Source organism: Triticum aestivum, chromosome 3B (assembly GCF_018294505.1).
Source record: "Triticum aestivum cultivar Chinese Spring chromosome 3B, IWGSC CS RefSeq v2.1, whole genome shotgun sequence".
In the NCBI taxonomy this organism is placed as follows: Eukaryota; Viridiplantae; Streptophyta; class Magnoliopsida; order Poales; family Poaceae; genus Triticum; species Triticum aestivum.
Window position 1 is genome coordinate 654,167,868 of NC_057801.1, and position 13,360 is coordinate 654,181,227.

The window sequence follows — 13,360 nt, forward strand, 5'->3', positions numbered from 1 at the left end:
AATGGAGAGGGCTCTAGGGCTATTTAATGGACATGGAGGCAGGAGCTGCCGTGGACTGTGGGCACATGAGGTGGAGATCATGGCCGACGTGTACGCGTGGGGCAGTTCGAGGTTAGGGACGACCCTGACCAGTGGGCCCTGCTGCTCAGCGGCTCATGGGAGGGAGGGAGAGAGAGAGAGAGAGAGAGAGAGAGAGAGAGAGAGAGAGAGGGTGCGTGTGGGGCTTGGCTGCGGCTACCTTAGTTGGGTCGGCCTAGCTAGCTGGCTCGGCTAGGCCTTTTTCTTTTTATTTCCTTTTCCTTTTTTTGTTTTTTTGTTTTGTCTTTGCCTTTTCATTTGAATTTGAATTTGATTTTTCATCCCAAATTAAAATTTCTCTAAATTCAAATATGAATATTTGTGAGTGTGCCAACACTTTATTTGGCTCTTCTGAGCATATGTTTTCTGCACTCTATTTTCCATCTTGAATTTCAATTTGGAAAATATGTTTGAAATCCAATTTGGAAAATTTGGCAGAAGGTCAAGAATATTATTTGGACATATGGCGTTCCCTTTCTTGCCAAATAAATTCAAATCCCCTTTTTTATAAAAAAAACCCCATTTGATTTTTTAATTGATTCCAATCAATCAATCATTTAGGGATATTTATTAGGGCTTGAATATCATCTAGGTCTTACTAAGGATAACCTTATGCCCAATTTTTTTTAATTTTCAACCTATTTTGGGATTCCAATTTATTCCCTAAACCATGTAGGGTTAATTCTGTTTCTCCCAAATTTCAAACAAGGGTTTCAATGTGGCCATATGTTTCTTGACCGTCTAGGTGAATTAAAAAAACAAGTCAACCATAAAAAAAATCAAACAACTCAACTATCAAGAAAAAATGCAATTCCCTCTGCAAAATTTAACATACCAGATTTGGGGAAAATCTAGGATGTGACACTTCGGAAATTATATTGGATGAACTTTTCCTTACAAATCTCCTAGCCTGATGCAATGATGTCGCATTGATCACACACATGGACAATATAGCATGATCTGACATAGAGCATCCGCATTGTTTCCTTTTAGGTGAGATGCATTGATAGAAATATGTTAAGAAATTAAGGGGGGAGATGATCTGGGGGTGTGGGTGGGCTAGGGTCGACAGTTTCACTATTTTAGGGAACCGCACCCCTTTTCCCCATTAAAACCACGCTTGTCGGGGACTACATTTACACCACACACACACACTCTCGCTCCTCTTTCCCACACCAGATCTCCTCACCCTCGAGTTTTCCGCCGGTTTGGCTCGCCGCTGCAGCGCCTTCGTCCGAATCCATCCACTCCCGCACTCATACGAGGTACTAATCATGGTTCCACCCACTCTTCTCCTGGTCGTCGCAATCTTTGACGTGTTTGATGTGCGTTGTTTTTACGACAGATTTTTTGCGAAATCGTGCGGAGTGGATCTGGGATAGAAGTGGTTTTAAGGGAGAATACAAGTTCACTTTCTGTTAGGTGGGGAGGAGCACTTTAATTTTTGTTATTATGATTCACCGATTTCATCTATATGCTCGTTGCGACAAGGATTTTGGGGGATAGGGTTTGGTCAGGGAGGGGCGGGGTGGAGTGGGAGGATGCGGGATCTAACATGCTTGATGAAATTGTTGTCGATTGGGAAGCAGAGTGGCTCAGTCTTCAGGTTCTAGTCTTGTAAAGATGTGATTGTGAATTAGTAGAGTTAGGGGAATAAGAGACAGGAGATGATGCATGTTTGTGTGGTGGTTGGGGGAAGTGCTTGGGCGGGCGGACATGCATCTTGGTATCATCTACCCATGATTTCTATCTTGACCCCCCCCCCCCCGGTTGGTGGTGACTCACAATTTAATTTTTGTTATTATGATTCATCAATTTCATCTATGTGCCCGCCACGACAAGGATTTTGGGGGATAGGGTTTGGTCGAGGAGGGGTGGGGTGGGGTGGGGTGGGAGGATGCAGGATCTAACCCCACATGATGAAATTGTTGTCGATTGGGAAGCGATGTGGCTTAGACTTCAGGATCTAGTCTTGTAAAGATTTGTTTGCGAATTAGTAGAGTTAGGGAAACATGAGACACGAGATGATGCATGTGTGTGCGGTGGTTGGAGGAAGTGCTTGGGCGGGCAGAAATGCATCTTGGTATCATCTAACCATGGTTTCTATCTGGACCCGCCCTGCTTGATGACTTCCTATGATTTTCTAATCCTTCAAGTTTTTTTGTATTTTCCTCTCCTTGAAGGGACATATATATGGTTTACAAGTTTTTTGATCTCACATGAATGTTTCCTACTAACATTGTCACAGGCAGCGATAGTTGATGGAATAAAAAGACGGCTGATTCTCATCCACATAGACCAACATCAAACCAATGGTAATTAGTCGATGCACACAACTACTTCATTTGCATGCTTTATTCACATGTCATTGGCAACTATGTGACATTAAATTAATTTCTAGTCCGCTTATGTGTGTCCTATTTTACATAGATTCCATGGCAATCTCCCTAGTACACCCCAACAATTTTTATTTTCTCCTGATTTTGTGACTACGCATCATATATGACAAGTTTTTTGATCCACATATGGATTTCGTGTTACCTATGAGACACATTTCACTTTTTTTGTGGTAATTTTTTGGTATGAAACACAATGTCATTCTCTACATAATCATGCATAGCAACTTCTTCCTGAATTTTTTGGTCAGAAAATTAATATCTCTCAAATTTTTTGTAGTGTCCTTATATGGTATTTTCTTCACATTCTCCCCATGTGTGCATATTGTACATTCATCTCGCGGCACCCCTTTGCAAAGGGGTGGTGCTTTTCTTTCTCTTGAGGTGTGGATACACATTGACAAACTTTGTTGTTCATGAATGGATTTACATCTTTGTTTGGTGGGTGGCAAGTTTGTTTACTTAACACTATAGGGCCAAGCTCCACCGCCAAACTTTTCTTTCACGCCCCATGATTTTGCTGATTTTTCACGGATACCCTCTCTACTTTTGCACTTTCTTTCTCATTTGCAGCTACTTCATGTCGAAAACTTAGACATTGAACATCAATGACTTGAAATAAATATATCTCATGAACCTTTCATTGTATCCACATGAAAAAACAAGCTCATTTATCAGATGATAAAGGCAGACACGGAGGTTGATGGCTCTTTCAACAATATGCACGTACTTCATGGAAATCGTTACACAATTAACATGTCAACTTATACTTATATTATAGTAGTTCATGCTCACATGTCATGGCAACTTTAGTAGGGCCAAGTACTGGTAGTATCAACTTTTTTTGCCCAAGTCACATGGGTTGCTTCATGATAGGGTTTTCTAGGGGTGCACTCCATGTTAACTGTATTTTTTTGCAATTTAGATGGCATCTTTCTATTGTTTCTCTATGCAAACAATTTTTTCCTCATCTTCACCATTTTCACTATTGGTCTATGAATGCCAGTGAACTACATCTTCTTCTTGGGCATAAACTACATCTTCTTCTGGGGCATATATGGATTTAAGATATGGAATGATCTCAATACAACTCCTACTAGTTCTACCAAGGTACATTATTGGGTCTTATGTTCTTATCCATTTCCTCTAAGTGCACCATTCGACTATGTGCCATTTTGGAGTATGACCTTGCCTGTTTTCTTTCCCATCCTGGTATTTGTGTTTTTGGATATTGTTTGCACAACTGCGAAAATAACCACGACACATGGGAACTCCCACACACGTCATATGGTAGTTTTATTTAGCAAAACATGGCAAATTATCCTAGCACATGCATTACTGATTGTTGTTAGAATGGAGGGAAACCTAATTGGCTTATGTTGATGGCAATCTGACACATACTTATATGCTAACATTAGACCACAAAACACATGTCAACTTTTAGGTAATTATATGTCAACACTAGGTATTAACACATGACAATCATTTGTTTCCTGGGCTCTCGAGGGAAATTACAGGGGGTGAAAACTTATCACATGTGAATGGAAACACTAGACCATGATACATAGCAGTCTTTTCCATACATTTTTCATTTGACCCCATGTTTTTATATGGAGGGTAATTATAGGGAGGGTGGAAAATTACCATAACCTTAGATGACAACTCCAAAGCACAAGCCATAACAATTTTCATACAACATTCATGTTTCTTTTTTTACTTTGGAGGTAGTGGGAGGGGGGTTGGTGTTGATGGATAGTTGTATCCCTGTGTCGCATGTACCGCACGGGACATATATGCATAGGGACGTGTGGGTTCAAGGGACCCATACATGGGAGACCAACTTAATGGAAGGTGCCTCCCCTAGAAGTCAAGGCCTTTCAAAACTAGGGAGGAGTCCAATTCTTGGGGACCAACATAACTGTTGGGGGTGGGGGAGGGCACCGCCACATTTCACATGTACAAGGTCGTCCAACACCACACAGAAGGACCAAGATCTACACACATTGCAATCTGCCCATAGAAGCCACATCAATCCATGACATCCTATCTAGATCAACCCCTAGAACTCGACGAGTTGCCTCCCAACTTTCCAAAACCCTCTCTTAAATCTCCGTTGTACTCTATATCAAGATTAACCCCATATAAGCATGAGTAGAGCTATTAACCCCCCAGGGCAAGGGGGTTCACTCAAATAACATGTGTGTCATGTACCGCTAAGAGGCACCAGGAGAAATTATCCTCGAATATTACATGTACCCTCTTCTATTTTCTCTACAAGGATCTCCCTATGGTGTCAGGGGGAGGTTGTGGGTTGTACAAAGGAGAGGGGATCATGTGGAGTGGGGCGGGGGATTATGGGGGAAAACGATGTTGCTTATAAGATGGGGTATTAGGAGAAGCTATGGTGATCTATCAATACGTGAACCCGCAACACGTCGGATCAGGGAGGGAGAGTGGGGTGGTGGTGTTTGGGGTGTTCTTCTGAAGGAGGAAGAAACTCGTCATGGAGTCAGGATGAACCTAGAGCCGGATTTAGATCTAGTGGCCCCGCGCTCACGCTTGCAGGTTGAAGAGTCTAGTCACACGACTTCTCTATTGCCTGCTCATGGCGTAGCTCGTGGCTTGTTCTAGTGTGAATCATTTCTGTCGCGCGTCGTTGCGCCATGGGGACAACTAACCTACGTTTGTGCCATGTTTGCGTCCAATAACATACCCGCTTGAAACAGAGCAACGAAAATCACAGGATTTTGTTGCCATTTAATCTGTTGAATAAGAAATGTTGTTCAATTTGAGTTCTAACGTAAAACATAGGAATGCTAAAAGATTACCATTGGATACCATATAATGAAATATACATGAATTCAAGACACAAGGAAGAAAAACATAAGGTAAGACCACATGCTTGATTTCCAGCAAAGTCCCTAGGGATTGTCCAATTCATAAAAAATCTGGTGAAGCATTTCTTTATTCCAAAATATACCATAGGAACTATTTATATAGGTATTTAGTTCTCCAAATTCCTAACTTTTTCGCTTTTTACCAAACGAGGCCTAGAAGTAGGATAAAAAAACATTTTAACTGCTTACAAAAGGCGGTATTACATTCATTTCATGAATATCCATCATCATAAAAATGTGCATATATATATTTTTTGCGAAATAGCACACATGTAAGTAGCACATGTCCCTACAAAAGCATCCTTAGAGAAAAAAATAAATTCTTAAGGACGTCGAAGTCTTGTTTCTCATGCATCCATCGACGGCGCGCCATGAAAAAGATCTTGTTGCCAGCTCTGGGCCTCCATCTCACTGGAGCCAACTCGTTAAAACTCATGACCTTATAAAAGAAGTGACCGAGAAATCGTCGATGTAGACTAGAAGACGTCTACGACCACAATCCGGGTAGAAAATTGCCGCACCGAAGAAGAGAACACCAAAGAGGACCCGTAGAACGTCCCATGTTCGACCAGAGTTGGGGAACACAAACCTCACATGCTCCCCGACTACGTCAAGACTGGACAACATCATCGGCCAGAGCTAATGCCGGAGAACTAAGATGTATAACCACATTATCGGCTTCATAGGACAAACGCCACCAAGAAAATTTGCAAAAGAAAAAGGCACATCACGAGAACTAGATATCGGCACACACGATCCTAATTAAGCACATTGGGATTCCATGAACTTCCAGCTAGCCAGCATGCTGTAGGACATTATTCCTAAATTGAAACGGGCCGACGCCTCGCCGCCACAAACCATGAGACTTGCTAAAGAAAACCGGAGACAAATTGCCCATGCCGCTGCATGCCGGATTTGGGCCTGATGTCGAGCTCATTGTCACCCAGGACCATGCACCGACGCCCTCTTCTCTGATGAGCCAGCCAGGTTAGTCCACTGTTTAAGATCGCAACGCTGGATCACCAACGCCGCCGTCGAGCATCGTTCGTCGAAGACCGCACCTCGGCCACTCATCTCCGTCCTTGACCCACAACAACCCATCAACTCTGCCCTATCAGGCCCCTACAATGAGCAACATTCCCGCTACTACCAACGCTGCATGGACGATGCATCATGATAGCGGCGAGAGACAGAGAAGACAAGTGACGGCTAGGGGTTCAAACCTCCGCCTTGACCCTCTCCTACTAAGGGCATCTCCAATACTGACCCTCAGACCATGCGATCCGGACGTGTTGTGCCATCCAACGCGGGCCTGTATCGGTCCACCACGCGGTCTGGACTTATTTTTCCCCATAAATCGGAGACAAACTAGGGGGGTGGGCTTTGTGGGCGTCTGGACCACTGCCACGTCCGTTCCAAACCGCTCTAACCACCTCTCCCCCGCTTTTCATCGAATGCTCGCGCCGCATTCATGCCGGCCCAGAGCATGTAGCGGCCGACATTGATGCCCACGATTTGACCGGATGGGAAGGCGGCGCTGACGGTCGTGACCTCTCGGGGTTGCCGCTTCAATGCGGACGCCGCGTCCCGAGATACCAACTCCGGCCGCTGCATTGCATTGAAGCGGGATGACCGCCCCTTCGCCTGGCCTGGCCGTGACTTTTTAAGCCGTTCGCCGGTGACGCATAGAGACACATTCCTCACTCCGACAGGCCGCGACCTCCACATCGACGACCGTGTGAAGAAGGAGCCGACGTCCCCCCAGCACCTCCTCCGTGTGAAGGATGAGCCGGTGTCGCCCCTGCCGCACAGCCGCTATGCACGAGTCGACGGGCCCTCCTCGCGACCATGACGCCACTGTCGCCCGATAAAGGAGGAGCTGTCAGCCGTGCTCACAAAGGCACATGGCCGCATCCTGCACTACCTTGGAGGAGGCAGTTCCGGCAGTGCCTACGGCTCTCGGGCCATGGTATCCGAGGAGGAGCACGTGGCGAGGTAGCAAGCGAGGTGCGACCGGTGCAATGCCGGTCGCCACTTCGCGTTCGCCGGTACGGACATGACGACGAAATGGGTCTGCAACGACTCGGACCTCGCCGCCGTGTGGGCACTCGACCGCTTTGTCACAATCGGGGAGGCGACCACCAGGCGGCGCTGCCGCCTTGACGAGTGGTCACTTAGCGACAGCTCTGCCAACGCCGACAGGGGCAAGGCTGGTGCCAGGGCTCTACCGATATAGTCGGCAGTGGCCAAGGCGGCCCTCCGCACCGGGAAAGAGGAGGCGAAGCGGTTCCTCCGCGAGCGGCAGGCAGCCGCTGGACAAGGCTGTCGCGGCCCTCAGGCATCCTTGCGTCGCTGGAGGGACGATGACGGCGGTGGCGGCACGGGCGACAACGCCATGCGGTAAGATAGGGCGGCCACGCTTACGAGGTGGTCGTCCGATATAGGATTTAGTTTTTTTTCAGTTTTTAGTAAAAGCGGTCAAAAATTCATCTGTTTAAATATATTACATTCAAACTTGAATGAAATCCGTCTGGTTTACATGAATCTCGTCCGTTTAATTTCAAAAATTATTGAAATGTATGCGGTCAATGTTGGATGGCGGCCACCGACATCAGTGTCCATGGATAAGGGGTCTCGCTGTCATCGGACAGATGCGGTAGAAAATTTACGGATCGGCCTTGAAGATGCGTAAGCGTTTTTCTTTTTCTGTAGAAGAAGATTGGTACGGCCGGCTCCGCGTGCCTTGTCTGTGGACACAAGTGCACTGTTAAACAGTCGCAGATTTGCCACAGAGAACCGGCGACTGCGGGCAGGAGGTCATATCTCCTTCGAGGCACGTACCCTGCACGCGTCGACTTATCCTCACCTGAACGCCCGGTCCTATCTCGTCTTCTCTAATCTCTGCGGCGACACAGCTGACATGCATGACATGTCCCTTTTCGTGAGCAGATGTGTTAGCCAACTCTTTGATCGTGTGGAACGAGAACCGGCCACGCCAGTACGTAGTACATCAGCCGCAGAAAGCGAGTCGCAAGGTGCCGAACTGCCGATAGCTTTTGCCATTCTGTAGCTAATCCACATCTCTGCACCAAAGATTTCCCAAAGTTCCCCTGTTCCAACAAGCTTCAGCCCAAAGGTTGAGGCTGTAGGCGGCAGGTGCGTCGTATAAATACTCTAGCATCAAGTAGATTCTGCATGGACCTCCAGCTTTGGGCGCGCGTACTGGTGCCGCTCCGCAGCTGGCCAGCACGTATGTACGGTGACCAAAAGGGCGACGGGATAGGGAGGCAGCTGCGACTGTGTGGGCAGAAGAGCTGACAAAACCCGGGGCGGAAGTAAGCAAGCAACATGCAGGGGCACAGCTAGCTCGCTCGTAGCTACCCATTCCGTTCCCCTACTAGCCTCGGAACTCGGAGCCCGTCTGGGAAGAATAGCGATGGCTCTGGAAAGCCCAACGTGCCGACGCGCCCGACACAGCCAACGGCACCATTTCCTTTCCTCACGTACGCACATGCGTCTCCCCCTCTCTCTCCAGTTAGTAAGGAGGGATGCTGCCTCCCGTTTCGCCACAGCTCCCTCCCCCCACGCAACTCTACTATAAAAGTTTCAGCTGCAGGCGGTGGTGTCCGAAGCTGATCTGCGCAGCGGTGCTGCCGCTCGCGGCCGGCGCGCGGCCGGCTCTCCGCCGCTGGAGCGGGAGCAGGAGGTACGTGCGTACTCAGGCGGGCCGCGCGCTCGTCGCTCTCGTTTCATTCGGAGCCGTCAACTTTGCTCTCGTTCCACCATGCCATCTCTAGCGATCGTAGCGGCTTCGGCAACTTAGCGCCTTTGTTTCACCGCCGTTTTATGTTCGGGGTCGGAACGGCGGGGGAATTCTTGGTGCCCGGCCGGGGGTGATTCTTGTGTAGCACCAGCAGTAAATAAATCTTGAATCGCCTTGGTTGCTGCTTGAGTGCTTATTATATGCTGCGAGGATCGGGTATTCCGGTAGGCTACCTTCTCATCAGCTGAATCCTTCAAAATCGTGCAACCACAAGCCAATCTGAGCTTGCCTGCACGCGCTGTACTAGTCATGGCAGTTTCGCTTGGGGTGGCCATTGTTGGTGTGATGTGAGCTGAGCCATTCTTCTTCGTATGTCCTCGAGAACCGTCAGGTTGCCGCTGAAAGCGAGCCCATGTCTTTTTCTTCAGACAGCGAGAAGTCATGTGTTATCATCTGTCGACTCTGTCTAATTCTTCTTTTCCATACCATACCACCCTGTCTGATTTTTCTTTTCCACACCATCCTGGGGAGGAGGGCTCTATCTGATTGTGCTTTTCCATGCCATCAGATCGACTCTTGTCTGATTAATATCTGTCTTCCATTTGAGTAAAGTCTGGTTAGTATCTGTCAGTATGACATTTTGGTAGTGTTCAAAAAAAAGTATGACATTTTTGTATGTTTTTTTGAGTCTGTATGACATTTTTGTAGAACACGGAAGAGTCAGTATGAGATTAGTATATATTGGTGTATCTGTGGGCTTCTAACAGGCCCACTAGTGCACGACAAATTCTGGGCCTAGATTCCCTCTAGATGGTCCAGGCCCAAAAATAAAAGGTAGACATGCATTTTCACATGCATGCCTGACTTTTCTCAGAAAAAAAAAGATGCATAACTGACTTTTTTTTTGCGTGTAGACTGACTTTACCTTTTTGTCACCTATCTATTTTTCCATTTTTGATGACACCACCTTTTGTCACCTCCCTGAATTGAAGAGCACCGTGCCGTAAGACTCCTTGTACTAATCCAACCCCCGAATTAGAAACGGCGATCTTGGCAGCAGTAGGCAGTAGCAAAGGCCACACACGGTTTACTCGTATCCTTGTCTCTCACGCTAACGTTCGTAATGCTCAGTCGTCGGGCAGTGAGGCGTCTCAGCGGCGGCCGTCGTCGGCTAGCTATTGAACAAACTAGCACGCCCCTCGGGTTCGTTTCGTATACCAGGTGTAACTCGCGGCCATGTTTGGCGCTTTGGCAGTACCCTATCTGTCCAGTACGAGACGAATTCTATCTACTGTATCTATCTATATCTATAGCTCACCTTTTTCATCAATAGCGTGAATTTAATTGCTATCTAGTGCTTTAATTGATGCTTATCTCTCGCATGCTGCAGGCTATAAATAGAGGGCGCAATGCACAAGGCTGAACCACACACACCACAACCCACAAACAAGAGAGTACGTAGAGCAAGAGCACAGTGGCAAGGAGAGATCGGATGGCGTCGGAGATGAGCAAGGACGTGAAGTTCTCCGAGGAAGAAGTCACCTCACACCCGCGCGTTCTCGAAGGTGAGGAGCAGCCGGTGGTTGCGCCAGCGCGGCAGTCTTCCATCTTCGCGCTGACGCTGGACGAGCTGCAATACTCGGTGTGCGAGGCGGGGCGCAACTTCGGGTCCATGAACATGGACGAATTCATGAGCAACATATGGAATGCTGAGGAGTTCCAAGCGGCGACTGGCGGTGGCTTGGTGGGCATGGAGATGGCTCCTGTGGTGGGTGCTGGTGGAGGCAGAGGTGGCGGAGATGCAGGAGGAAGCAACCTAGCCCGTCAGGAGTCGTTCTCTTTGCCTCCCCCGATGTGCCAAAAGACGGTGGAGGAGGTGTGGGATGAGATCAACAGGGAGCCCCGCCCGGTGCATGTCCAGCCTCAGGCCGCGCAACCCTCACAGCAGCCTCCTGTCCAGCCATCGGTTGCGACCAACGACCGGCAGGGGACCCTAGGCGAGATGACGCTGGAGCAGTTCCTTGTCAAGGCCGGCGTGGTCCGGGGATCGGGTGCCGGCGGCCAGGCACCTGTGCCGGTCGACATGGTCCATGCACAGATGAACCCCGCGCAACAGGGGCAACAACCTGGCCCAATGATGTACCCAATGGCACCAGCCAATGGCATGTTCCCGGTGATGGGATACGTCAAGGAGTTCATCCCCAATGGGTACGCAAGGATTGTTGTGGTGCCGCCACCACCACCTCCTCAAGGTGGGGTGGGTATCATGAGCCCCGGGTCGTCAGACGGGAGGAGCGCCATGACGCAGGCTGACATGATGAACTGCATGGGCGATGGAACGATGATGGAGAGTGGCGGCACCTGGAAACGCGGTGCCCCAGAGGATCAGTCTTGCGAGAGAAGCATCGAGCGCCGCCACCGCCGCATGATCAAGAACCGTGAGTCAGCCGCACGATCGCGTGCTAGGAAGCAGGTACTTACCTTGCTGCCAAAATTGTTGGTTTTTATGCAATGCCATTTCTGTAATGGTGGTAACAATGTTGGTGACACTTACACTACATGTCTTTCTAAATCCTATAGGCTTATACCGTGGAGCTTGAAGCTGAACTGAACCACCTCAAGGAGGAGAACGCTCGTCTGAAAGCTGAGGAGGTACGGAGCTGCTGACCAGTGAAAACCATGAGAAAATTCAGTTTTCATATGCTTTTTAGTTCTTACCGTTACTAAACTGTTTCATTGTTTTGTTGCAGAAGACAATTCTGCTGACCAAGAAACAAATGGTATGTATATTTTACTACCATCACCTGGCAATCCTCCTACACTCGCAACCACCTACCAATTGCTTGTAACAATCCACTGTAATTGCCAAGTCTTAAAATAGTCAATGTGTGCATACTGATGGAAACACCTTGTGGCGGTGATCTTTTTTTACAGTTGGTTGAGAAGATGATAGAACAGTCCAAGGAGAACGTGAACGCCAAGAAGGGTGGCACCCTCTCGCGGCGCTGTGGCAGCTGCATCTGGTGAAAGGTGACCTGCCATCCATCCATAGCCGTGCTCGCAGGAGGATGAGGAGGAATTGTGGTGTTTATAGCAGTAACATTTTCTTTCCCGAGCGGGGTCGTATAGTAATTTACTAGTAGTACCTAAAACCATAAGGACCCGAATGTCAGTGTTTATCTGGTCAAGCAAGTGAACTTCTGTTGTTGTTACTGTTTATAGGTATATGGATTTGTCAGAAAGAAAATTAGCAATATGTTGATGTGTACTTGCTCTTTAACATGATGTGATGCAACACATGTGGTCCATTTTTGGTGTGTGTGTGTGTGTGTTGGGGGGGGAGTCTTTGCCTTTGCTCACGGGTTAGAGTTCAATCACGTGGACGCACCTTACTGCGTCGGTGAATTTTGACCCATTCAAATAACTTTAAAATCCAATGAAATTTGAGCTATTCAAACACGGGATCCCGTGAGCCTTGACAGGTGGTCACCCATCGTCATGCTTGGGTAGTCGATTCCCTTTCCCCTCCTCCACGGCTCGCTACTTGAGGGTCCGGTTAGCTTTCAGTTGCGCTCCCTGGTTGGCCAACCATGACGGATATCATCAACCTTTATGTTATTACGGTTGTGTGTATCGGAGGCGAGGGGTGATCCTCTTGCCAATTGCTTGCAAGAACCTAATTGCCAAGTCTTAAAACAGTTAATGTGTGTGTGTGTGTGTGCTGATGGTAACACCCGGTGGGTCGTGATTATTTTTATAGCTGATGAAGAAGATGGAACAGTCAAAGGAGAACGTTAACGCCAAGAAGGGTGATGCCCTATCACGGCGTTACGGTAGCTGCATCTGATGAACGATGACCCGCCATTCAACTTCCATAGCCGTGCTGGTAGGAGGAGGAGGACTGTGTGTTTGATGCAACTTCAGCAGCGACAATTGTGGCGTTGATAGTATTTACCTTTTCTACTCAAAGCGGGATGATATATTAATTTACTAGTGGTAACTAAAATCCACAAGGACCCATATATCAGTGTTTATCTGGTCAAGCAAGTAAACTTGTGTTGTTGTTGCTGTTTATAGGTGATGATGGGTTTGTCAGAAACTTCAGACAAATGGAACAAAAGAAAATTAACAATATATTGATGTGTACTCCGAAACTCTCCTTCTACTTCTGAGATCAATTGAGTTCATAATGAATATTAAGTTCAAAAAAAGAAAAATAAAACTTC

At 47.6% G+C, this 13,360-nt stretch overlaps 1 protein-coding gene across 3 annotated transcripts; it reads left to right on the top strand.

Annotated features, from left to right (window-relative positions):
• Nucleotides 1-1,202: 1,202 nt before the first annotated feature.
• On the top strand, nucleotides 1,203-12,414 carry LOC123065958 (bZIP transcription factor ABI5 homolog). Of its 3 annotated transcripts, XM_044489139.1 has the most exons (8): nucleotides 1,203-1,343; nucleotides 1,424-1,500; nucleotides 2,327-2,393; nucleotides 3,481-3,584; nucleotides 10,525-11,607; nucleotides 11,715-11,786; nucleotides 11,885-11,914; nucleotides 12,069-12,414. In XM_044489139.1, the coding sequence occupies exons 5-8, from the start codon at nucleotides 10,627-10,629 to the stop codon at nucleotides 12,159-12,161; spliced, it is 1,176 nt and encodes a 391-aa protein (XP_044345074.1). In that variant the 5' UTR covers nucleotides 1,203-1,343; nucleotides 1,424-1,500; nucleotides 2,327-2,393; nucleotides 3,481-3,584; nucleotides 10,525-10,626; the 3' UTR covers nucleotides 12,162-12,414. The 3 variants fall into 3 exon arrangements, with proteins under 3 accessions (XP_044345074.1, XP_044345075.1, XP_044345076.1); XM_044489140.1 differs by lacking the exon at nucleotides 1,424-1,500; XM_044489141.1 differs by lacking the exons at nucleotides 1,203-1,343; nucleotides 1,424-1,500; nucleotides 2,327-2,393; nucleotides 3,481-3,584 and adding an exon at nucleotides 8,903-9,077.
• Nucleotides 12,415-13,360: the final 946 nt, after the last annotated feature.